At 37.8% G+C, this 27852-nt stretch overlaps 2 protein-coding genes across 5 annotated transcripts in view; one reads left to right on the top strand and one right to left on the bottom strand.

The window, feature by feature from the left end:
* The window catches only part of ZNF292 (zinc finger protein 292), a 148574-nt gene that overhangs the window by 9925 nt on the left and 110797 nt on the right, over positions 1-27852 (bottom strand). The gene's annotated exons all lie outside the window — the stretch shown is intronic.
* GJB7 (gap junction protein beta 7) lies at positions 14233-15051 on the top strand (the record flags this gene model as incomplete). The annotated part of the gene is given in 3 exon segments (XM_072638081.1): positions 14233-14458; positions 14461-14538; positions 14541-15051. Coding segments are annotated over 3 exon segments (714 nt in total), but the record flags the coding sequence as incomplete, so codon positions are not given.

Below are 27852 nucleotides of genomic sequence, written 5' to 3'. Positions count from 1 at the left end.
TCATAAGCCTGGAGCTGGACAGGTAGGTGGGGGACAGTTGTAAAAGACTAAGCCAAATGGAAGAGTTTATATTGCATCCTAGATGCAACAGAGAACCACTGGAGTTTATTAAGTATATATGTAGTCCTTATTTGTATTGTCTTCTCTAATTATCATTAGAAGTTCCTTAACTATTTTAGTTTTTTATATTTATATCCCCAGTAACTGGCAGATAGTAAATGCTAATAAGTGCTTTCATTTCTTGATATTTTCCCCCACTGCCATCTCCACTTTCAGGGCCTGTCTTGAGGCCAAAGTTCCTCTTAACTTTTAGAAAATTTTGGATGAATGACCAGCAATTGACTCTGAAGACTGAACATATAAGTAAAGAATATAGTATTGCAATTTTTCAGGACTTCAAGGGTCTGTGATTTCCTCTTGGTGGAGATTCCGTATCATAATCGCTCCAACTCTTAGCAAGCAGATGGTCTTCAAGAGTTTCTGTGGCTGAAAAATTCATCACCATATGGCATGGTACAGAGAAAAGAGTACTGAATTTAAAAGTTAGAGGACATGGATTCAAATCCCTCCTCTCCTACTTACTTCCTGTGTGACCTTGGACATTCCAGTTAACCTCTCTAACCCTTAGTTTCTTCATCTATAAAATTAAGGTTTAGGGTTAAAATTAAGGAGAAATATCTGACCAGTGAAATCTAGGGTCCCTTTGAACTATAAATCTATGATTCTATTATTACAATCTAAGGATGAGCCTTTCCAAACTTACTGGTCCTTGGAAAACATACAATCTGTCAACACATCCACATTCAAAGCCTTTCTAGCCAAATGTGATATTACACTGGAATAGCCTTCTAGAATCCAGGGTCACCTCCATGACATGACAGGGCATTGGTGTAGGACTTTAGTAGAGTATTGTAAATACTAAATGTCACAAATAATAAAAGTAAATAAACATAAGAAAATAACCTTAAAAAGTTAAGGTTTTGCATAATCACTTTTTTTTATAGATCATACAATTCAGATAAATGAACTGAATTCATATATAGCCAGACCAATTATTACTGAGGTCATCTGCAAGTAGGAAGCAGAATATAGGGAAGAACAAAAATCTCTTCTGTGGCATAATAGATAGAGCTCTGGGCTTGGACTCAGAAAGACCTGAATTCAAATCTGCTCTGGTACATTTACTAGTTGTGTGGCCCCAGGCATGTCATTTAGCCTCTGTTTGCTTCAGTTTCCCCAGCTGTAAAATGGCAGATAATAGTAACACCTATATCCTAGGATTGTTGTGAGGATCAAATGATATAATATTTGTAAAGCTCTTTGAAAACCTTTATGAGCCACTGAGATGCAAGTATTATTATTAATATCAATAAATAAGCATTTATTAAGCACTTATTACATGACAGGTACCATGCTAAGTTCTGGGGATACAAAAAGAAGCAAAAGACAATCCCTGCCCTCAAGAAGCATATTCTCTATTAGGGGAGACAACATGCAAATCTATACAAGGCAAGCGATATACAGGATAAACAGGAAATAATTAATATAGGTAAGGCACTGGAATTAATAGGGCCAAGGATAGGTGGAGCTAGGAGGTACAGTGAATAGAGCACTGGTCCTAGAGTCAGGACGATCTGAGTTCAAACCCAGCCTCATTTACTTATTAGTTCTGTGACTCTGTGGCAAATTACTTAACCTCAATTGTCTCCAGATAGGGGGAGGGGGAAGAGTGTTAGGGAAAACTTACTGTAGAAGATAGAATTTTAGTTGGATTGAAAGGTAGCTAGGGAAGTCAGTAGTTAGAAGGGAGAGCATTTTAGGCATGGGGGACAGCCAGGGAGAACGTCCTAAGCTGAGAGATGAAGTGTCTTGTTTGTGAAAAGGCCAGGAGGACAGTGTCATTGGATTGATGAGTATACATGGTGAGAGTAAGGTGTAAGATAACTGGAAAGGTGGGGAGGAGTTAATGAAGGGTTTTGAATGCCAAAAAGAGCATTTTGTATTTGCTCCTGAAGACAATAGGAAATCACAGGAATTTACTGGGTGGGGGGTGACATGATTGGACTTGCACTTTAGGAATATCACGTTAGTGGCTGAATGGACAATGAACTGGAGTGAGGAGAGACTTGAGGCAGGCAGACCCATCAGGAGGTTATTATAATAATCCATGCATGAGGTGATAAGGGCAGGCCCTAGAGGGGTGAGAGTGTCAGAGAAGAGAAGGGGATGTATTCAAGAGGTGAAATCAACAGGCCTTGGCAACAGATTGGATATGGGGTGAGAGACAGTGAGAAATAGAAGATGCCTCCTAGATTGTGAGCCTAAGGACTGGGAGGATGGTGTTGCCATCTACACCAATAGGGAAGGTAGGAGGTGGGATGGATTTAGGGGGAAAGGTTAGGCTCTCTTTTGGACATATTAAGTTTAGGATGTCTAATGGACATCCACTTCCAGGTGTCTCAAAAGTAGTTGGAGATGTGAGTTTAGATGTCAGCAGAGCGATTGGAATGGGATAGATAGATCTGTGAATCATTGCAATAGAGATGATAATTAAATCCATGGAGATAATGAGATCTCTGAGTGAAGTGTAGAGAGGGAGAAGAGGACATAGGAAAGAACCCTGAGGGATACCTATGATTAAAGTATGTAATCTGAAGGAAGATCCAGCAAAGGAGATAGAGAAGAAGTGGTCAGACAGGTAGGAGGTAAATCAGGAGAGAGTGGTATCCAGAAAAACCTAGAAAGAGACTATCAAGGAGAAAGTGATCAACAGAGCAGAGAGTTCAAGGAGAATGAGGATTGAGAAAAGGCCATTGCATTTGACAACTAAGAAATCATTGGTAACTTTAGGGAGAGAAGTTTCAATGAAGGTGGGAAGCCAAATTGTAAGGAGTTAAGAAGAGAATGAGGAAAGAAAGTGGATGCACTTATTGCCTTTTCAAGAAGTTTTGCTACAAAGGGCAAATGAGATATAGACAATATCTATATCTATCTATATTGAGGTGGAAGGATCAAGTAAGGATTATTATTATCACATTAGAGTCCAAACACCTCATTTCACAGATGAGACATGAAGTGACTCATTTAAGAATGAACAAGAAGTAAGTGCTAGAGTCAGGATTAAAATCCAGGTCCCCTTACTCCAAATACAGTGTAAGTTCTTCTGTGATTGGGTTAAGTTGGGTTCTGAGCATATTGGGCATTTTTAGTGCCCAGGGTGGATGGTGGTAGTAACAAATATGCTTTACTTTTATGATATACTTTATAAGGGTGTCCTTGAATGATAGTGTCATGGTATGGATACTGGCCTCAGAAAGATGATTCAATCCGTCAGTAATCATTTATTAAGTGCTTACTACATGGCAGGGAGTCAACTAGGCAGCTAGAATACCCGGCCTGGAGTTAGAATGACTCTTCACATATATTCAAACCATGTCACTAAATATGAATTTGGATTTAATTTGGAGGATAGTAGGTAGATACCTCTGATAAAATTTTTCTTCATACTGAGGTGACATTTGCTTTATTTTTCTTCTAACCATTGGTCTGGGGCTATAAAGAATCAGTTTAATCCCTTTTTCACATGACAGCCCCTCAGATATTTGAGGATGGCAATATGCATATGTATTTTTTCTAGTATCAGTATATACATATACACACACATAACATATATACACACATATATGCAAAAGTCTAACGAAAATGTAACAGGCATATGTGTATACATATCTACATCTCTCTCTTTTTAAAACTTGTTACTTTTGAAATTTATGTACCTAGGAAAAGGAGTTGCTAACTGCACTGAGGAAAGGAAGATGATCCACCTATAATAGATACGTTTCCTCGAGGTGGTGGGATTGGTGGTAATGGACTGTATTTTTACGATCTGTATCTGGCCAGTCTGAAAGATTCAAATTTTGCTCAATTTTCAAGGTCTGATGATAAATTCTACTCCCCTGAAAAACAGCACAACACTTTATAATTCTGTATCTATTTTACTACTTCAGGATGGATAGGTAATTGTGTCACTGATTTTTTTTTAAATTTAAAGATTTTTACTGAACTTTTCATGTAGGTCAACGACTTAGAAAAATGTGATATATGCCTTCCAAAATGATTGTTAATAGTGGGAACCTTTGGGGTTGGGCTTTAAGAAGTCACTTGATTAATTTCATCTTCTGTTTGGATTTCTCACTAATGCTAAAATCTTGTTGAAATTAACTGCTGTTTCTTCAGTGAAAGAAGAAACTCACTGGGAAAACTAAATCCTTAGACTTGGTAAGTAGAACCTCCTTAAGAAAATCCAAAGGAGTCTCCAGAAGTTACCAGCAAAGCAAGACAAATGAATAAACAGAAAGCAGATCCCAGGAAGAAAAGTGAAAAAAATTGGGATTCTTGTAGCCAAGGATAAGAAAATTAAGTGATGATTTTGTCTTATGGGTATATAAATAGCTATTATGAGGAGATATCTGACCAACTTTTCTGTCCTCACAGGAGAAAAACTGATGAAAATGCATCACAATTGAAACAAGAGGCTTAGCTTAGAAAAAATGGAAGACAATTCAGGCAGGAAAAGTGATTTACTATTGTAATAGTCTGTGGAATGAGGGAGGCCATTGACAATATCTGAAGATCTTTAAAGGAGGATAGGCAACTAACTAGTTTTTGGTGGTTTAGGTGTAATTCTGACTCCCATGACTTCATCAGTCCCCTCTACTCAAATCAAAGAACCATTTATCAAGTACCTACTGTGGTATAAGTATTGTGATAGATACTGGAAGAGAGATAACATATAGCTAAGATATGGTCCTTGCCCTCATTGAAGTCACAGTCTTATTAAGGAAATATAACACATTCTTATACTTTGATATGTCAATGGATCTGCCATTTCATCATCCAGTGGTGCAAATTGCAGCCTATTTGTGGTGGTCCTCCTGCTGTTACTGATGAAGGGGGAACATCATAGAAAGTCTGATACCCTCTGTTTCACTTCTATATGCACTTCTTGGAGGACATATTGAAATTCAGTTTAATTTAACTGCACAAATATTTATTAAAGGCTTTTTCTCAAGGAGTTTAAATTCTATTTGGAGGAACAACATATACACAGATGGGAAAAATAAACAATATGCCAAATAAATAGAAAATAATTTCATGCTGAGGCAGAACTAACAACTGGGAAGAATTAGGAGACTTGAAGGGAGCTAGTAGCTCCAAGAGCTGGGAGATGAGAAGCAGGAACATTTCAGGTATGGGGTGGGCATAACCTGTGCAGAGGCAAAGGAATGAGAGATAAAATGCCAAATATAGGAAACTGAAGAATTGAATTAGTCTGGTGGCTCTCTATATAAACACAGGTAAAGGAGCAGGTGTGAGAGAAGATGCAAAAGTAGAATCTATAAGATTTGGCAACTGTTTAGATATGGGGGTAATAAGTAAGAGTGTAACCTGAGGATAACTTTGAGGTTGTGAACTTGGGTGATTTTCAGAATGTAGCCCTCTAACAAAAATAAGATGGTTGAGTTTAGAAAGTAACAATACTGAATAATAAACATATTAAGTGTTTCCCAATATGTCATAGTAGGTCTGAAGAGGCCATTACCAACTGGAGTAATCAAGATTAGTGGAAGCAGTTTTAGCTGTGTTATTAGATTAGTGTTGAGTTGTACATTAAAGGATAAGTAAGAATTCATGAGGGGAGAAGGAACAAGGACAGCATGTACTCCAGGCATAGAGGATACTTTGAGCAAAAGTGCAGAAAAGAACAGTTGCAAGGCATGTTTGAGGAACAATAATTTGTGTAGGTTGGTTTGAATAGAGTACATGGAAGGGAACACTATAAAGCTAGAAAGTTAGTCATGAAAGATTGTGCAGGGTCTTGAATGCCAAGCTATAGTGATGTAGTAAACAGACTGCTGTTTATGGACCAAAGAGACCTGATTTCAAATTCTAATTTTAATCAGCCATTTGGTAATGGACAAGTCTCTTAACCTCTCTTGAGTTTCAGATTCTTCATCTGTAAAATGGAAAAATTATACTTGCATGAACATGTACAGGGTTGTTGGAAGGAATGTATTTATAAACATAAACATAAAAATAAGAGGCCATCTATAGGTTAGATACAATTAAATTTTCCTTGGTAGGCAATAGGGATCAATTGAAGGATTTTGAGCAGAGGAGGATGGGTATAACTAGATCAAGGCAGAACCTGGTAGTGGAGGATAGGTTAGAGAAGGCAGAGTGGAAAAAAATCTGTTAGGCAGCTATTTTAATAGTTTTCTAGTTCTGTGATTCAACCCTATTCAATACATAGTGCTTCCCTATTAACCAGTTTTCTTCATTTGGGGAAACAGAGGATATGATTCCTCATTTCTCTTCCCTAAAAGGCCTGATAAGTTTCTTTCTACTGTTTTATAACATGATATAGATTTCCTCTTGCATAACATGGACACATGACAAGTACCATATGTCATGGTGAAACATAATAATTGGTTTTTTTCTTTTTGAAATTCACTTGAATTATTTATAACCTTTCTGACAGACTTAAGAAGCCTTTTATTTATTGCTTTTTTTTATATGTTCTGATACCAAGAACAATGAAGTATTTTCTCCTCTTTGAATGGAACATTGTGTATATCTGCCTTCATTCTTTGTGAAAGTATACATTACCCTTTATATACCTCCTCTAGGCATGAGAATAAGGGCTTGTTACATTTTCTCATAAAAGAAAACCAAAGTTACTGTATGTTATTTGTGTTACTTCATGACAGGTGCCTTTACATTACTTGAGCCCAGTTTTCTTAACCCTATGTTGTTAGAAAGTCACTCCATCTTAGAACAAGATCTTACGTGTTCTTATTGGTTGAAAGGCTAAGGGAAAACGAAAATGTGATCACTAATCACTCCACTTGTGTCTGATAGCCTGGTGAGATTGGGGGCCTTTGTCATGACTTCTCTTCATTTCCTATTTTTTACATGCCAAAATTTCTCCATATCCTCAATCATTCCTTTTTTTTTTTGTTCTGAACTCAGAAAAGAATGCAGCTGACTTCTGTCATTTATTCCATCCCCCCCATGACTTTGCTCTCTGGATCATTCTCTTTCATCTATAAACCTTTCCTCTCTAGTAGATCTTTTGATAATGCCTACAAAAATGCTCAGGAAGGTTTCCCCTTTGCTGAAAAAAACTTGCCCTTGACGCTTTTCATCCTCTTAAACTATTGTTGTATTTTTCTATTATTAATTACTAAACTTATAAAAAGAGTAGTTTATGCTTCATTTTCTGTCTCCTTACTCCTCCTCAGACTCCTACTATCTGACTTTCAAGCTTAGCACTCAATTGGAATATCACTCTCCAAGACTACCACTTTTCAAATCCCCTTTTTTGCACTTCTCTTATGAATTTAATGAACACTAATATACATAAACATTTCTACATACAAAGAACAAAGAAACTATGACATCATATCAGTTTTTTAAAATTATATTAAATTTAACACAGCAGTAACACAAGTGCTTTGCTTGTATTCTCTTCTGAACTTCCTTCTGCTCTTTCATGTATTTAAACTTTCTTTAAAAAAATCTACCATTAAACTTCCCTATTTCTGTAAAGGGCACTAACATTCTTCTTGTCTCCAGGTTCAGGTTCTTAAATTCAGCAAATGCTCGATTCTTCCTCTACCAACTCAGTACCTTTTTACAGGATGTCCTATATGCCTGGAATGTTTCCTTCTCACCTCTACCTCTTCTCTCAAGATTCATATCAAATCCCATCTTCTGAAAGACATTTTTCCTAGCTCCCTCCCCAACAATTAGTTCCTTTTCTCCAAAATTACCTCCCATTTATTCTATATGTATATATTGTGCATATAGTTGCTTGCATGTTTTCTTTTCCATTAAAACGTGAGCTCAAGAGTAGACTGCATTCTTGTCTTTCATTGTATTCCCAGAGCTGAGCACAATACATGGCACATAGTAGGTCCTTCATACATTTGTTCACTTTACATTCTTGCTATATACATGTGTCTAATCATCACATTTTTATCATTTGTAATTCTATAGCAATTCTTAAATTTGACTACTTTCTACTTACATGGCCACCATCTTAGTTCTTACCATCATCTCATCTTGTCTAAATTATTAGGAAGCTAGGTAGTGCAGTAGATAGAGCACTCAGCCCAGAATCAGGAAGACCTGAGTTCAAATTTGGTCTCAAGACACTAGCTCTGTGACCCTGGGCAAATCATTTAATCTTCGTCTCAGCTTCTGTAACTGTATGTAAAATGGGGATCATAATAGCATTCTAAGATTCTGAGTTTTCTTACTATTTTTCACTGTCTCAACATCTTTCTTTCTAAGTCACATTTCTTAGTCTCTGTCACTGGATTATTTATCTTCTTCCTGCCCACCAAGCAGGAATATTCCCCAAAGGTCCCTCTAGAACACTCTTCTTCTTGGTGATCTCACCCATTTCCATTGCTACAATCATTGTCCGTATGCCAATGATAACTACCAAATCTATTATTAAGTCTGAATTTTAACCTTGAGCTTTACTCCCACATTTCCACTGCTTTCTGGATATCTTTATTTGGCTGTCCTTCAAGCATCTCATCAACATATCTAAAATTCATTATCTTCTCTATACCTAAGCTATTCCTGCTATGGTAACACCATCTTCCATGACATCTGGGCTTAAAAATGTGGAGTTGTATTTGATCATTCCCTTTCTAAATCCAATCAGTTATCAAGACCTATTAATTCTACCTTCAAAATCTTTAAAACACATCAATTCCCCACCCCCACTGCTAGTCTAGACCATCATCACCTCTCACCTGTATTTTTGAAATAACCTCTTAACTGTTCCTTCTGATTCTAGTATCTCCTATCCCCAATATATCCTTCACAGAGCTACCAATATAATGTTCCTTGTACCGAAGTCTGGCCGTAGTACTTCCTATTAAAACTTGCATAGGTTACCTGTTATATATAGAATAAAATATATATGCCATGGCCAGGCATTAAAAAAAAGGCTTTTATAATCTGTCTCCAACCAATGTTTCTAGATTTATTTTATATTCCTCCTTTATATACTCTGTTCCAATCAAAATGGACCACTAGATGTCTCCTAAGTCAATATGCCATTTCTCACTTCCAGGTATTCCCATAGACTGTGACTTCATGCACTTCCTTCTCATTTATACTTGTTGAATCATTTATTTTCTTCAAATCCTTCTTTTCTTTATGTAGAGAATATGCCTACGAGGAGACTCGTGAAGTTCTTTTGAATCCACCTTGTGTTTCCTAAATGAAATATGAGATTCTCTTGGTAAGTTTTAGGCCTTCTTAATAAGTTGAGAGGGATAAGATCTTCATTCCAACACTGATGATCTCATTAAATATGGTATGTACTTGCATTACTTTGGGTACTCTTTGGTTCACTAACATCATCTTAAAGATAACTGACATATGTTCAGTTCATACAACTGGGTTGATGAATTTGGATTTGTGTCTCAAAAAGAAGGGTGTAGGGCAAAAGACAGATGGAGTTAGAACCAAAAATAAAATATAGCACAAAAAGATGGTTGCATATAGATTATAGTTATCTGAAGAGAAATCTGCATAACTATGTGGCCCCTTCTGGGAACCATATGCATTAGAGTACCATGTGGCCAGGGAGAGAAGATATGGTCTCAGAAGTGGCAATGGTAGAACAGGCCAATACTAGCTACTAAAGCCATAGGGGTGTAAGCCAACAGTAGTGGAGTACCACAGAAGGATGATGATGGAGTTCTGGAGCAAATAGAAGTTGAAACCAAGGAACAGCAAGGCGTGATATAAAAGAACAAATCTGAACCTTGCCTGTGACCAGTCATATAAGTAGTGTGGCTTAAGCAGGTCCATGGGAAAGGGGCCAAATTTTTAGTAACTCTTGGTATTCTCCTCTTGAGGGGGCCTCAAAAGTAGTACCCATTTATGAGAACAATAAATAGTTCCTTGGAGAAGGTGGTACTCAGAAGAAGACTTCTTGACTCCTTAGGAATCTTCAGTCTTGGAAGGGGCAGAGCCAAGATGGCAGAGTAGAAGGATGGAACTGCTCTGGCTCTACCCCCATAGCCCATAAAAATACCTGTAAAAAATGATTCTAAACAAATTCTAGAGCAGCAGAAGCCACAAAACAACAGAGTGAAGGAGATTTTCAGCCCAAGACAGTCTGGAACGCTAACAGGAAAGGTCTATCACACTGGGCTTGGAGTAGAGCATGGTCCAGGCCTTGCTGTACCACATGGACACGACTGGAGCAGGCTTCAGGGCATGGAATCATGGGCAGGAGCTGCAGTTCCCAAACCTCAAAGACAGCTTCAAAGGTCAGTAAGAAAGTTCTTTCATCTGGGCGAGAAGGGAGCCTGGTCCCAGGATGGCAGCAGTCACTGCCTCAGCAGCATCCATTTTTGGAGCCCTCCACTTAAAGACCCTGGGGGAATAGAGTGGCTGATCTGAGTCTCAGTTCTGAGTGGCAGTCTTGGGGTGAGGAGGAGTGCTGGCAAGGTGTAGCTGGTGGAGGCTCTGAAGAGATCGTGGGCAGAAAGGTACAGTTGCTCATAGACCAGACCACAGGCCAGGAGAGGAGAAAACTACTGTCCCTTGATTGTGTCACCTTGGAGGAACTGAGAACTTACAGGTCCCTAGAGTATACCCTCAACTTGACAAAGGACTCAAAAGTCAAGTAACTGGCTGGGAAAATGCCCAAAGAAGGGAAAAAATAAGACTACAGAAGGCTACTTTCTTGGTGAAAAGGTATTTTCTTCCATCCTTTTGGATGAGGAAGAATAAAGCATACTGTCAGAGGAAGACATCAGAGTCAAGGTTTCTACATCCAAAACCTCCAAAAAAAATATGCAATGGTCTCAGGTCATGGAAGAACTCAAAAAGGATTTTGAAAATCAAGTAAGAGAGGTGGAAGAAAAATTGAGAAGAGAAATGAGAGCAATGCATGAAAATCATGAAAAATGAGTCAACAGCTTGCTAAAGGAGACTCAAAAAACCGTTGAATAAAATAACACCTTTAAAAATAGACTAACCCAAATGGCAAAAGAGGTCCAAAAAGCCAATGAGGAGAATGCTTTAAAAAGCAGAATGGGCCAAATGGAAAAGGAGATTCAAAAGCTCACTGAAGAAAATAGTTCTTTAAAAATTAGAATGGAGCAGATGGAAGTTAATGACTTTAAGAGAAACCAAGAAATTACCAAACAAAACCATAAGAATGAAAAAATAGAATACAATGTGAAATATATTACTGGAAAAAAAAACTGACCTGGAAAATAGATCCAGGAGAGACAATATAAAAATTATGGAACTACCTGAAAGTCATGATGAAAAAAAAAGCCTAGAGAACATCTTTCATGAAATTATCAAGGAAAACTGCCTTGATATTGTACAACCAGAGGATAAAATAAATATGGAAAGAATCCATCAACCAGCTCCTGAAAGTGATCCAAAAAGAAAAACTCCTAGGAATGTTGTAGCCAAATTCCAGAATTCCCAGCTCAAGGAGAAAATATTGCAAGCAGCTAGAAAGAAACAATTTGAGTATTGTGGAAACACAATCAGGATAACACAAGTTCTAGCAGCTTCTACATTAAGGGATCAGAAGGCTTGGAATATGATATTTTAGATGTCAAAGGAACTAGGATTAAAACCAAGAATCACCTACCCAGCAAAACTGAGTATAATACTTCAGAAGAAAAAATGGTCATTCAATGAAATAGAGGACTGTCAAGTATTCTTGATGAAAAGATCAGAGCTGAATAGAAAATTTGACTTTCAAACACAAGAATCAAGAGAAGCATGAAAAGGTAAATAGAAAAGAGAAATCATAAGGAACTTACTAAAGTTGAACTGTTTGCATTCCTACATGCAAATAAAATATTTGTAACTCTTGAGACTTTTCTCAGTATTTGGTAGTTGGAGAGATTATATACATAGACCGAGGGCACAGGGTGAGTTGAATAGGAAGGGATGCTATCTAAAAATAAGGGGTGAGAGAGGAATACATTGGGAGGAGAAAGGGAGAAATGGAATGAGGCAAATTATCTCTCATAAAACAGGCAAGAACAAACTTTTTTAATGGAGTGGAAAAGGGGGGAGGTGAGAGGGAAAAAGTGAAGCTTACTCTTATCACATTTGGCTTAAGGAGGGAATAACATGCACACTCAATTTGGCATGAAAATCTATCTTACACTACAGGAAAGTAGGGGAGAAGGGGAGAAGTGTCGTGGGGGGGGGGATAGTAGAAGGGAGAGCAAATGGGAGGAGGGAGTAATTAGAAGTAAGCAGTTTAGGGGAGGGACAGGGTCAAAAGAGAGTATAGAACAAATGGGAGGCAGGATATGATGGAGGGAAATATAGTTAGTCTTACACAACATGACTATTATGGAAGTCTTTTGCAGAACTACACATATATAGCCTATATTGAATTGCTTGCCTTCTCAGTGGGGATGGGTGGGGAGGGAGGAAGGTAGAGAAGTTGGAACTCAAAATTTTAGGAACGAATGTTGAGAATTGTTTTTACATGCAACTGGGAAATAATACAGGTCATGGGGTATAGAAATCTATCTTGCCCTACAAAAAAAAACAGAGAAGATGGGGATAAGGGAAGGGACAGGTGTGATAGAAGGGAGGGCAGACTGGGGGAAGAGGTAATCAGAATGCATGGTATCTTGGGGTGTGGGAGGGGAGAGATGGGGAGAAAACTTGGAACTCAAAATCTTGTGGAAATGAATGTTGAAAACTAAAAATAAATAAACAACATATTAAAAAAAGAAAGTAGTTTGTGGGAAAAAAAACAAATGGAATTTTTAGTCTTTCCCTTTGTGGGCCAAGAGTGTCAGGAAAATGCTGAGTATAATAAAAGAGAAAAAGGGATTCTGTGAGAAGCCTCCTATAGTGAATAGCACTTTGGTGCTGGGTCACAGATTATATCCCTAGATAAAAGCTACTCTATAAATACTTCCTTGATAACTCATAGCTAAAAGTAGTCTTCTCCTTCTCAAATTCTTCTACAGCAGTTTGTTTTGGTTTCTACTTTGTTCCAATCACATTCTACCTTACATCATGCACATTGATGTTTATGTTTTATATCCATTAAGATTGTAAATTGTTTGAAGGGGAGAGAATACTCTTTTCTTCATCTCTGTTTCCATAGTGCCTACCCCTGTACATTGCTCATAGTAGGTACTTAATAAAACATTGCTGAATTTATTAGTAATGTATAGAATTCAGCCATTCCAAATACTGTGTTAGGAGAAGATAAAAGTATGGTTTCAATGCCTATAGAAACTAGTCATCTTTCACAGCCATAAACTCTATCCCTAGTTCTGGATAGATGTCTTGCAGATAAACTGTTGTTGATCATAGCTGTGGAATTAGGGGAATAGTAGTGAGGATAGTAGTGGAATACCAGGTGAAAGTGTGGGAATGAATCTTGGTAATTCTATCAATACAAATTAGAAAAAAAATACTTAAAATACATGTGTATTAATCTTGTTATTTCATAGTTTCTAGCTGCTAAAACGTTTCTAGCTGAAAATAAGTTTATGGTACAAATTATTACATTGTTAAACACAAAAATTCATATAAATACCATGAAAATGTAATATGCCATACCAGTTTCCAAGTAATAGCTGGTTTTAAATATTCAAAGTGATTTTAAAATAACTCTACATGTCTCAGTATTGCTGAATCTCTTTATGACTTCTGAGCAGTCACACCAGTATCTTAAAGGACATTGAAGTCTGGGGTTAAGAATCTGCAATTAGAAGGTAATTAGGATCACTAATGTCTATGTGCACAGCACTTCTTCCTTGGAGGCAGTAATTAGAAAGGCTTTTTATTTACTGTTGAGGTGAGGGTAAAATGCATTTTGGAATAAACCACCAACCAAATTTAAGCGAATGGGCAAGGTTACACATAAGACACTAATAGTGGATGAACTACCATATTCCTTGATGCAAGATGAAGATCTATTACTTTTTAAAAGTTCTCTAAAACATAAATAAGCTTTCAACAACCAAAGATGAATAATGGTAGAAGTTAGGATTTTCTTCCATAGCTTTTATTCAAAAGTAGTGAGTGAAAGGGGAGAAATAAATGTATCTTAATGAATTTGTTTTCTTTCACAGAAGTCTTGCCTTTCTTGATCAAAAGTCATGAGTTGGATGTTCCTCAGAAATGTGACTGGCTATTGTCTTTATATCCCATTTGCTGATCTATGTGGCAGCTGCAGAACATGTTTGGAAAGATGAAGAGAAGGGATTTCAATGCAACATTAGGCAGCCTGGTTGTGAAAATGTCTGTTTTGACTCCTTTTTCCCCATCTCCCAGGCCAGGCTTTGGGTCTTGCAGCTGATCATGGTCTCTATTCCTTCTCTTCTGGTTGTTTTGCATGTGGCCTACTGGGCGGGCTGGGAAAAAGGCACAATAAGAAATTTTACATTACTCCTGGAAGCATGGGCTTGTGGTATACTTGTACAATCAGCCTTTTTTCAAAACTGGACTTGAAATTGGCTTCCTGATTTTATTTTACAAGTTGTATGATGGATTTAGAACACCCCACCTTATGAAATATGATGTAAGGCCTTGCCCCAATACTGTGGACTGCTTCATCTTCAAGCCCACTGAGAAGAAAATCTTCCTTTACCTCTTGCTAGTCACATCGTGTCTGTGCATTGTGTTGAATATTACTGAGCTAGGCTATTTGGTTTTCAATAATTTTGTGAAGTGCTATCTTCAACAATGTGCTCAAAATTTCAGATCCTCAGCTTTTAAGTGTTACAACCTTGACTATGTCACATGGAAGGAGATTAATGCCCCTAACCTGCTCCAGAAACACAACTCTGACTGTTCCAGAAACATCCTTCAAAAACTTGAAGGAAGTAGTTTCCAAGAGGAGTGAAAAAAAATCGTAAGATGCTCATAAGCAGGTCAGATTAGGCTTTTATTTGATGACATGAGAAAAAAAGGATATGTAAAATATATCTTCAGTTGTGAATTATAGTAACTGTATTGCTGTTTTGTTCATTCTCTTTCAGCTATATATAAGTAATGCGTGATTTTTTCCAAGTAATCTGAAGAAATTAAAGGCAAATGCAATATACCATTAGTTTCAAATTTTAGCATTTAAGTATAGTGAGCATGCTTCTTACAATGTCTTGCACATTAGTAGGTGATTGTTGTTGTTGTGTTTGCCCTTCGTTGGTGAAGAAGACCATGCCCTCAGAGAAATGATGACATGACTTGCACTTGACTTTGTTTTCAGTGAGGGAGAGCTGTGCAGGTCACCAACCTCACTTCTCCTCCACAGCCATCTGAATCCAGTGACCAGATATTCATCAGGATGACTGCAGATGGCCCAGGATGCAGTAAGAGACCTTGGCCCCTTTAGGCCAAGATCTGAAATAAATGATCAATGTAGCATAGTAGGTAGGGAGAAGTTGAGAAGAGGTATGCATGATAATCTCTCATTAAGCCATAAATTAGGGGTTAGCAACTTTTTCAAAGTAGTTTGCCATGTTTACATTTATTTATTACTTCTACACAATGTTTGATGAAAATTAGGTCAAAGACAGCCACATGGAAAACCACCCACCTGACCCAATCAAACCATTTGTCAATGAGTGGGGACACCCACAATCTAGGCAATCATGGACCCAAGGTAAAAAGAGAAGGGTTGGAAGAAATAACTCAAGTCCTTATCAGAAAATATAGTATCCCATTAGCAGGAACAGAATTAAGAAGTACTCAAGAAAAGGTCAACAAGGGGGAGCAAAGGAACATTGGGTATGGGTGATGAAAATTCTCCAAGGACAATTTTGCCTACTTTACAAGTTTTTCCAGCGCAGTTTTGAACCCTGGTGGCTGGGTCAATACAAATTTTAGCATGTTTAGGCTTAGTGGTCAACTACTACCATGGACAAAACTGGTTAAATTGTTGGTTGTTGTCCTTTATCCTCAAAGAGGACCAAAATGACATCATTATATTAGTCAAGTAACAATGCATTTGATTGTGGCTAATCAGACCAATTAGGAGCTCAGAATGCTCTACAACAGGTCATTTACAAATAGTAGATTCTCTAAATTTGTATGTCTTGTGTTTCTTCTGAGCGCCTTCAATTCTGCTTTGCTCACAGAGCACCTTCTCTGATGCAGGCATGCCATGCTGAGTGGTCCTATGTGACTGTGTACCATGTCACACAATCAATTCCAAAGTTCTTGAGAGATTCCTTGACAGTGTCCTTGTATCGCTTCTTTTGACCATGATGTGAGTGATTGCCTTGTGTGAGTGCTTCATAAAATAGTCTTTTAGGGAAGTGTACATCTGGCATTCAAACAATGTGGCCAGCCCATTGGAGATGCACTCTCTGCAGCAGAGTTTGAATGCTTGGCAGTTTAGTTTGAGAAAGAACATTAGTGTCTGGTATCTTATCCTGCCAGGTGTTCTTCAGAATCTTCCTCAGACAATTCAAAGAGAAGTAATTCAGTTTCCTGGCATGGTATATATTGTCCAGTTTTCAAAGGCATACAATGACATCAGCACAATGGCTCTATAGACCTTCAATTTGGTAGACAGTATAATACCTCTTGTCTTCCACACTTTCCTTCAGAGCCTCCCAAACACTGAGCTAGCTCTGGCAATGAGTGCATCAACCTTATTATCGATGTGTATATCCCTAGAAAGTATACTGACAAGTTAAGTGAACTTATCCACAGCCTTAAAAACTTCTCCATTTGCTGTAACCAATGGTTCCACATGTGGTTGTCGTGGTGGTGGCTGATGGGATACCTGTGTTTTCTTGGTGCTGTTAGGCCAAAATTAGCACAAGCAGCAGAGAAACAATTCATACTTTGTTGCATTTCAGCTTCAGAGGCTGCAATGAGTGCACAATCATCTATGAACAAAAAAATTATGCCTCAATGCTCCCTCTACTTTGGTCTTGGCTTGTAGGCTTTTCAAATTGAAGAATTTACCATCAGCGCAACTGCTGATGTGGATGTTGTGTTCATCCTCACTGAAGAGTGCTTTCATTGTTATACTGTAATGTATCTCCCAAATGTTCTTCAGGTTTCATTCATTCACGCATTCAATAAGCAGTATGCTAGGTACTGGAGACAGAAAAATGAAATGGAAAAAGATGTTGCCCTTAAGGTGATCACATTTTACTGGAGGATACAACATATAAAAAAGACAAGGAAAATAATTTGAGGAGGAAGAGAGAATTAGAGGAACTGGGAAAGCTCTATACAAGATGATACCAGAGCTAAGATATCAAGGAAGCTAAAAATTTTAGAGAAAAGGTGAGGAGGAAGGATAGTTGTGGGAGTATAGTGTAGAGAGGCTATAATGCTAGATCTGGAGTTGGAAGATTTAGGTTCCAATCTCACTTCTGACATTTTCTAGCTGTATCACCTAGATCTTTCAATCATTTGTTGGATTTTCATCCAGGACTAATGATGAGAGTCTTCCCAAGGCTCTGTCTTTCACTTCTTCCTTTTCTCTATAATGTACTGCCTGGTGATTTCACAAACTCAAATTGGTTCAATTTTCTCTGTGTAGATAATTCCTAGATCTATACTTCCAGGGCTGACATCTCTCCTAACCTCCAGTTTCTCATCACCAACAGCCATTTGGACATCTTGAACTAGATATCCTACAGATACCTCAATTTCAACATATCCAAAACAGAGCTCACTATGTTTTCTCTCCTAAACCCTCCCTTCTTTCAAATGTCCCTAATACTGTTCAAGACATTCATCATCCTCTTAGTTACCCAGGCTCACACCCTTAACTTATTTAACATCAACTACACATTAAATTACTTACACTCATCCCACACGTTCAACCTATTGCCAAATTTTGTCTTTTCTACTTCCACATCTCTTTTATATTATGACTGCTTCTTATTTACACAATCTTCAACTGATGCAGGTCTTTATTACCTTTCATGTGAACTATTACAATAGCCTTTTGATTGGTCTCTCTGCTTCATCTCTCCATTTAATTCATCCTACTCTCAGTTGTCAAAGTAATTTTTGTAAATGGTACGTCTAAACACATCACTCTCATACTCACTAAGCTCCAGTGACTCCTTATTACCTCCAGGATCCCTATTACCCCCAGAAATGTTTTTTTAAAAATCCTCTTTTCCTTTTGAAGTCCTTCACAACTTGGCTCCTTCCTACCTTTCCAGTCTTTTTATACTATCCTGCTCCACACAATCTATGATGCAGCAACACTGCCTTGTTCTTCTCTCAGAGAATTTGTTCACCTGACTATATATTTTTGCTGGCTATTGTGAAGATCATATGAGATGTTTGTAAAGTGTTTAAGCACAGTGACTGGCACATAGAACGTGCTATATAAATGCTAGTTATCATCATCATTACTGTCATTAACCTCTGGTTCTGGGTTTCCTTCAAGACTCTGTTCAAATTCCACTTTCTGCAGTCCCTTTTTGCCTCTGCCCTTCCTCATTTAGTTATTTATATGTCCTCTAGTATCTAGATAACTAGTATCTAGTTATTTATATGTCCTCTCTCCTGTTAGGATGTAAGCTCCTTGGTGGTAAGGACCTTCCCTCATCCTCCTTTGTGTGCCCAGATCTTAGTATAGTACCTTGCACATTGTAAATGCTTGCTATCTGTTGACTGGCAGCCTTTCGGAGCCTGAGTTTCTCCTCTGTTATATAAGAAGGATTGGATTAGATGACCTTTAATATCCCCTCCATCTTTAAACCTGTAATTCTATGAGCACATTAAAGGTATTAGGGCCAAGCCTGTGCAAAGTAATGGAGAATGGGGATGGAATGCTATTTCAACAGTCTTAAGTGAGAGGTGATGGGGCCTGAACTAGTACGGTAGACATACAGGGACAGAGGGAAGAGATGTTGTTGTGGTAGAATTAACAAGAGTTGGCAATTGATTGGATATAGGAAGGGAGAGGGGAAGAAATCCCAGGTCAGATCCTTTAGGGGACAACCACAATAATAAGGGGAGCATGAAATTGATGATGATTCAGCTAAGGGGTCTGGGAAAGCACAAATTGGACATGCAAGAGGAAAATCAATAGAACCAGGAGATAAAAACCATGGAAGCTGAAGAAGGACACAGTATCTAGGCAAACAGGCTGGCTAACAATGTCAGGGATGAAGAGAAGTCAAGAAGAAATTGACCTGAGAATAAGACATTAGGCAGTATTTAAGAGATTGCTGTGTAGTGTGAATTGTGGTTCAGTTTTGCTTCCATAGCTCAATAGTGGTTGGATTCAATAGACAAAGATGGACTAGAAAAAAATGACTCTTTTCTTATCCTTATTGTGTTTTTAACAGTCAACAAATATATACTGGATGCCTATCACCAAGGCACTCTGCTAGATACATTGTATCATATAAGACATGATACTAGTCTCAAGAAATTTAAACTGTCAGAAATGAAGAAGATAGGATTAGACCAGAAACCCCATTATAATTCCTCTTTCTTCATTCAAATAATTCCTGAAATCTCACTTTCTCTGTTAGCCTTCCCTTAATAATTGGAAAAAAAGTAGAAAAATGCCTTTGGACTCATCTGTTCTAAACATAATACATCTGCTTAACTTTCTCACTAACCCATAAAAAATTGCAACTTTGCCACTTTTATTAGCATGCTAATATTAGTTATTTAATGCAAGTGTTTAATTTGGTTCAAAATTTCTCATTTCTGTGTATCATTTATGACTTGCGCATAGCATTAAACAGACCTGACACTTAAAAGTTTCTTTTGATTACTGAGTAAAAAGGAAGTCAATATACTTTTACATTGGAAGTAATTGCCCAATTTCGTCGGGTCACTGGAGTATAAAGTATGAGATGATCTCTCCCTGATCTTCAACTGGGTCATTTCTCAGTGTCACCTCTTTCACTGAAAAAATATTCCATCAGGATCAGGGTGACAGGTGGAAAAAAGTCCCTTGGTACTGGCTAAGAAGTAGAATAGTAGATCAGTGGAATAGGTTAGGTACACAAGACACAATAGTCAATGATAAATCCAAAGACTCTATCTTCTGGGATAAGAACTCATAATTTAACAAAAATTGCTGGAAAAACTGGAATATGGCAGAAACTAAACAGACCAACATGTTATACCCTATACTAAGATAAAGTCAAAATGAGTGCATGATTTAGATATAAAGACTGATACTATAAACAAACTAGGAGAGCAAAGAATAGTTTACTGTCAGATCTATGGAGAAGGGAAGAATTTATGACCAAACAAATGACAGAAAACATTATGAAATGCAAGATGGATGATTTTGATTACATTAAGTTGAAAAGGTTTTGCACAAACAAAGCCAATGCAACCAAGATTAGAAGGGAAGTAGAAAGCTGGGAAACAATTTTTATAGCCAGTCTCTCTGATAAAGGTGTCATTTCTAAAATAGAGAATTGAGTTGAATTTGGAAGAATACTAGTCATTCCCCAATTGATAAATGGTCAAAGGATATGAACAGGCAGTTTTCAGAGGAAGAAATTAAAGCTATCTATAGTCATATGAAAGAAATGCTCTAAATCACTATTGATTAGAGAAATGCAAATCAAAATAACTCTGAGGTGCCACATCATACCTATCAGATTGGCTAACACGACAAAACAAGAAAATAATAAATGTTGGAGAAGATGCGGGAAAATTGGAACAGCAATGCATTGTTGCTGGAGTTGTGAATTGATACAATCATTCTGGAGAGCAATTTGGAAGTATGCCTAAAGGGCTAGAAATTGTGCATATCCTTTGACCTAGTAATACTACTTCTAGGTCTGTATCCCAAAGAAATCATAAAAATGGGAAAAGGACCCACATGTACAAAAATATATATAGTAGCTCTTTTTGTAGTGGCAAAGAACTGGAAATTGAGGGGATGTCCATCAGTTGGGGAATGGCTGAACAAGCTATGGTATATGAAAGTAATGGAATACCAATGTGCTATAGGAAATGATGAGCAGGTAGACTTCAGAAAAACCTGGAAAGATTTATATGAATTGATGCTGAGTGAAATGAGCAGAACCAGGAGAACATTGTACATAGTAACAGCCACATTTTTCGATGACTGACCTTGATAGACTTAGCTCTTCTCAGTAATGCAAAGAGCTCAGACAACTCCCAAAAAATCACAAAGGAAAATGCTATCCATATCTAGAGAAAGCACTTTGGAGTCTGAATATAGATGGAAGCATACTATTTGCTCTCCTTTTCTTTTGTTCTGTTTCTCCTTTCTTGTAGCTCTTCCCATTAGTTCCAATTCTTCTTTACATCATGACTATTGTGAGAATATGTTTAATATGAATGTATAAGTAGAGCCTATATCAGACTGCATGCTATCTTGGGGAGAGAGGAGGAAGAAAATTTAAAACTCAAAATCTTATGGCAGTGAATATTGAAAACTAAAAATAAATTAATTATAAAAAGAAAAAAACCCTTGGATTCCAAGTTGATCCTCATAAAGCTTTCAAAGTGGGTGTGACCTCAAAGTTAAGACAAAACTAAAAGAGTCTAAAATGTTTTGCAGTGTTGGCTGCTTATAAGACCTGTGATTTGTTTCCTTGTCATCCCCTACTCTAGTTGGAAAAAACTGAGGTGGGAGTTATATCCTGTCTCAAGGATCCTGCATATAGAAACCTCAAGATCTTAATCACATGTCAGTGCTGGAGAGACAATAACAGTAAACCAGGTAGCCAAATATCTAGAGACTGCAGTAAACAGTGATGTAGTATTGAAAATCGCTGGACCCAGTCCTGGAGTAGCAGGGGAGCATGTGCTTTTAACCAGAAAGCCATGGACAGGAGAAACATGTAGTCTATGTGGTGGGAATTCCTTTTTTTCCCCTTAGAAGCAGAGCCATCTTTTTGGAATAGAGGATTTTGCACATGGCCCCAAGCAGCAAGAGACTAATGTCTGACCATGGGATGCAAAAGACCTGGACCTTTTACTCTGTTATTATTGTGTTATTCTGATAGTTTGATGAAGTCATGGCAATATCAGAAACTGAATATTTTTGTTCATTGGGCCAGGGATTGGTTGAGTTAGGTGATCTCTAAAGCTGAGTTTCCAAAACTCTGTGATCAATCAGCAGGAACTAACTGTAGGTGATAGGCTGCATTATAATTCTAATGAAAATTCTTCCACAAACTTAGATAGAACTCAATAGACCAATCAATTAATCAACTACCATTTAGTAAATATCTCCCATGTGCCATATGCTGTACTAGGCACAGGGACCTAAAGATGACAATGAAATATTTTCTGCTCTGAAAGGCAAATTGTTTGTTATATGTAAATATTTATTTTTTTAAAAATATCATACTATGAACATGTACCCTGTCAGAAAATGGCTTTTGAGTGACAATACAGTATCATCCTTACTTTTGTTCATGAGGGTCAACAAACCTCAAGCTCTTTAAAAATGAGGCAATGATTTCTTCCCCAGCCATGGAGACAGAACTTTCTGCACTGAAGAAGAACATGACACTTTAATGAGAAATGGAAAAGGAAAAACTTCAAATGCAGAAAAAAAATTAAATGCCACTTTTCTTAACAGACTTTCTTTCTGGAGTTCATTAAGTTATCAAACTGTCACAGGGGAGATGGAAAATAAAGGTATATGATAAGATTTTGGGATCCCAATTACTTGGTTGACCTAGACAGTGTTAGAAGGATGATAAAGTTACTGTAAAGACTTTCACTGCCTAAGGAAAGGTCACCATTAAGATTCATACATCAGAGCAGTGGTTGGAGAAAAGTCCAAAGAACCAGAATGCTGGCTATATAAACAATGCAACTTCTACAGCTTTAAATATGTCATTAACTAAACTGATAACTATCAATCCCCTCTGACCAAAAGAAACAGTAAATCCCTGAATTATGAAGGTTGCTTTCATTAAATTGGCATTTGTTTGATTTTCTAAGCAAACAAAGTACAGTAAATTGAGATGTGCCTTTTCATGGAAAATTAAAGGCAGCTCCAGAAAAAACTAAGCTTCTTGGCTGGAACAGATTGCTCTCAATTAAATTAATTTTATTTAAAGATTAAAGGTTGCATTATACAAGAAAAAGGAAACGAAGGGCAAAATCAACTCTGTACCTACTCCTATATAAACACTGTCTCAGGTGATTTCTACATTGATGGTCAAATCCACAAAAACGAAAATTATTATGGGAAAAAATCAGTGAAAATGGATGTCTGGCATTGGGTAAGCAAAATAACTGGTGGCCTGAAATGTTATTCTTTTCTCTATAGTTAGGCTAATGTTTAAACTAGACAGTAGCTTAGTTTTCCATTATCTAGAAGTAGATACCTAAAAATATCTTCTTTTGGACCAATGGAAAAAATAAAACATTTCCTCTCCTCTCATCAAGATTTCTTTCAAGGCAAGTACTTCTTACATATATATTGCAAGAGTTTTGTAAACTTGTGGCCTTTCAGCTTTGCTAATAATGAATCTCACAGACTGTACCCAACAACTTACATATCTTTCTTGAAAATGAGAGTACATATGAATTAAGCATTCAGAATTGAACTATACATTGGTCTGAGAAATTTTTGCTCACAGACAATTATGCAAACAATTTTTTCATCAAAAATAGAATCAGCTCAATCAGATGACTAATTTGCACTATTAAGTTTAACAAATTCTAATAGTAAATCACATACACATACACACACCTCAGTCAAGTACAGATGACAAATAAAAGGGAGATAAAGAGGGCTAAAGGGAAGGGAAGGAGAGCACGAGCTATTAACAAACAGATCTCAAAAAGATCAGCATGGCAGGGAGTCATAGTATGGGAGAGGCAGCTGGATGCCTCAGTGGATAGAGTACGGGGCAAAGCACTAGGCTTGGAGTCAGGAAGACCTGGATTCAAATCCAACCTCAGACACTTATTAGCTGTGTGACCCTGGGCAAATCACTTAACGTCTGTTTGCTTTAATACTATGGAGAAGGAAATGGCAAGCCACTCTATTACCTTTGCCAAGAAAAACTCACAGACAGTATTGTTCTATGGGTTATGAAGAGTTGAACACAACTGAAAACTAACAACATAGTATGGGAGATTTGAATTTATCCCTTTCCCTGGTACCATGAGACTCACAGACTGTATGTGTATTTGTCCTTCATTGCTGAAGAAGGCCATGCCATAAGAGAAATAATGACATGACTTGCACTTGACTTTTTTTTTGAGTGAGGCAAGGCTGTGCAGGTCACCAGCCTCACTTCTCCTCCAGAGCCATTTGAATCCAGTGACCAGATAATCATCAGGATGACTGGAGATGACTCAGGATAAGGCAACTGGGGTTAAGTGACTTGTCCAAGGTCACACAGCTAGTGAGTGTCAAGTGTCTGAGGTGAGATTTGAACTCAGGTCCTCCTAGAATCCTGCACTTGTGCTCTACCCACTGAACCACCTAGCTGCCCCTCACAGACTATGTAAGTCACAAGGGAAGACAGTGCCTACCAGAGATGAGAGGAGCTGGGCTCCTTAATAACTCTCGTGAAAGAAGAAATCGGGGGGCAAAGTCAAGATGGCAGAGTAGAATGATGGACCTGTAAAAGCCCTCTCCCACAGCTCATAAAATAGCTGTAAAAAATGACTCTAAACAAATTCTAGAGCAGCAGAAGCCACAAAATGACAGAGGGAAAGAGTTTTCCAGCCCAAGGCAGCCTGGAAGACTGACAGAAAAGGTCTATTGCACCAGGCTCAGAGCAGAGCGCAGCCCGGCCTTGGCTGAGCAGTACAGCAGGAACATGATCAGAGTAGGCTCTAGGGGGCAGAGTCCCTGGCAGCAGCTGTGATTCCCAGATTGCTCAACCCTCAAATGCCAATGACAGCTTCAAAGGTCAGTGAGAAAGCTCTTTCACCTGGGGGAGAAGGAAACTCAGTCTGGTCCTGCTGTTTGTAGCAACTGCAATGGCAGCATCCATTTTTGGAGCCCTTGGCTTAAAGACCCTGGGGGAACTGAGCCATTGATCTGGATCTCAGTCCTGAGTAGCAGCCCTGGGGTAAGGAAGAGTGCTGATGTGGTGAAGCTGGTGGAGGCTCTGAAGAAGGAATTCTACTCACAGATTCTGGGCAGAAAAGTCTGCAGTAGCTTCCAGACTAGACTGCAGGCCAGGAGAGGAGTAAACTCCTCTCCCTTGATTGTGCCACCTTGGAGGAACTGAGAACTTACAGGTCCCCAGAGAATACCCTCTTCTTGACAAAGAACTCAAAAGTCAAATAAATGGTTGGGAACATGCCCAAAGAAAGGAAAAAAATAAGACTATAGAAGGCACTTTCCTGGTGAACAGGTATTTTCTTCCATTCTTTTGGATGAGGAAGAACAATTCATACCATCAGAGGAAGACCTAAAAGTCAAGGCTTCTGCATCCAAAATCTCCAAAATAAATATGCAATGGTCTCAGGTCATAGAAGAGCTTGAAAAGGATTTTGAAAATCAAGTAAGAGAGGTGGAGGAAAAATTGGGAAGAGAAATGAGAGCAATGCAAAAAAATCATGAAAACTGAGTCAATAGCTTGCTAAAGGAGGTCCAAAAAATAATACCTTCAAAAATAGGCTAACTCAATTGGCAAGAGAGATCCAAAAAGCCAATGAGGAGAAGAATGCTCTAAAAAGCAGAATTAGCCAAATGGAAAAGAAGGTTCAAAAGCTCGCTGAAGAAAATAGTTCTTTCAAAATTAGAATGGAACAGATGGAAGCTAATGTTTTTATCAGAAACCAAGAAATTATAAAACAAAACCAAAAGAATAACAAAATGGAAGATAATGTGAAATATCTCATTGGAAAAACAACTGACCTGGAAAATAGATCCAGGAGAAATAATTTAAAAATTATGGGATTACCTGAAAGCCATGATGAAAAAAAGAGCCTAGACATCATCTTTCATGAAATTATCAAGGAAAACTGCCCTGAGATTCTAGAATTAGAGGGCAAAATAAATATTGAAAGAATCCACTGATCACCTTCTGAAAGAGACCTGAAAAGAGAAACTCCTAGGAATATTGCAGCCAAATTCCAGAGTTCCCAGGTCAAGGAGAAAATATTTCAAGCAGCCATAAAAGAAACAATTTGAGTATTGTGAAAATACAATCAGGATAACACAAGTTCTGGAAGCTTCTACGTTAAGGGATCAGAGGGCTTGGAATATGTTATTCCAGAAGTCAAAGGAACTAGGATTAAAACCAAGAATCACCTACCCAGCAAAACTGAGTATAATACTTCAGGGGAAAAAAATTGTCATTCAATGAAATAGAGGGCTTTCAAGCATTCTTGATGAAAAGACCAGAGTTGAATAGAAAATCTGACTTTCAAACATAAGAACCAAGAGAAGCATGAAAAGATAAACAGGAAAGAAAAATCATAAAGGACTTTCTAAAGTTACATGGAAAGATAATATTTGTAACTCTTGAGACTTTTCTCAGTATTTGGGTAGTTGGAGGGATTATACACACACACACACACACACACACACACACACACACACACACACACACATAGAGAGTACAGGTTGAGTTGAATCAGAAAAGATGATATCCATAAAAAAATAAGATAAAATTAAGGGATGAGAGAGGAAAATATTGGAAGAAGAAAGAGAGAAATGGAACAGGGCAGATTATCACTCATAAGAGAGATAAGAACAATCTTTTTCAATGGAGGAGAAAAGGGAGGAGATGAGAGGGGAAAAGTGAAGCTTAATCTCTTCACATATGGATTAAGGAGGGAATAATATGGTAACTAAATTTGGTATGAATATCTATTTTACACTGCAGGAAAGTAGGGGAGAAGGGGACAAATGGGGTGAGGGGCATGATGGAAGGGAGGGCAAATGGGAGGAGTGAGTAACTAGAAGTAAACACTTTTGGGAAGGGACACGGTCAAATGAAAGAATAGAAAAAATAGGGGGGAACAGGGTGGGATAGAGGGCAATATAGTTAGGTTTACACAACATGACTATTATGGAAGTCTTTTGCAAAATGACACATATGTAGCCTGTACTGAATTACTTGCCTTCTCTGTGGCGATGAGTGGGGAGGGAGGGAGGGAGAGAAGTTGGAATTCAAAGTATTAGAAACAAATGTTGAGAATTGTTATTTCCTATAACTGGGAAATAAGGAATACAGGTAATGTGGTATAGAAATTCATCTTGCCCTACAAGAAAAAAAGAGAAGATGGGGATAAGGGAAGGGTGGGGTGTGATAGAAAGGAGGGCACATTGAGGGAAGGGGTAATCAGAATGCAGGGTGTTATGCGGTGGGAGGAGGTGAGAGATGGGGAGAAAAACTGGAACTCAAAATTTTGTGGAAATGAATGTCAAAATCTAAAAATTAATAAATAAAGCTATTAAAAAAAAGAATCAAGAGAAGGATGAAAAAGTAAACAGGAAAGAGAAATCATACGGGACTTACTAAAGTTGAACTGTTTACATTCCTACTTGGAAAGATAATATTTGTAACTCTTGAAACTTTTCTCAGTATTTGGGTAGTTGGAGGGATCACACACACACACACACACACACACACACACACATAGAAGGCACAGAGTGAGTTGAATAGGAAAGGATGCTATCTAAAAAAATAAAATTAAGTGGTGAAACAGGAATATATTGGGAAGAGAAAGGGAGAAATGTAATGGGGTAAACTACCTCATAAAACAGGCAAGAAAAAGAAAAGGGGAAAAGAGGTGAGAGGGGAAAAGTGAAGCTTACTCTCATCACATTTGGCTTAAGGAGGGAATAACATGCACACTCAATTTGGTATGAAAATCTATCTTACA

The sequence above is a fragment of the Notamacropus eugenii genome, chromosome 2 (genome assembly GCF_028372415.1).
Source record: "Notamacropus eugenii isolate mMacEug1 chromosome 2, mMacEug1.pri_v2, whole genome shotgun sequence".
In the NCBI taxonomy this organism is placed as follows: domain Eukaryota; kingdom Metazoa; phylum Chordata; class Mammalia; order Diprotodontia; family Macropodidae; genus Notamacropus; species Notamacropus eugenii.
Note: the sequence above shows the minus strand (reverse complement) of the source record. Positions and strands in the feature narration are given on the sequence as shown.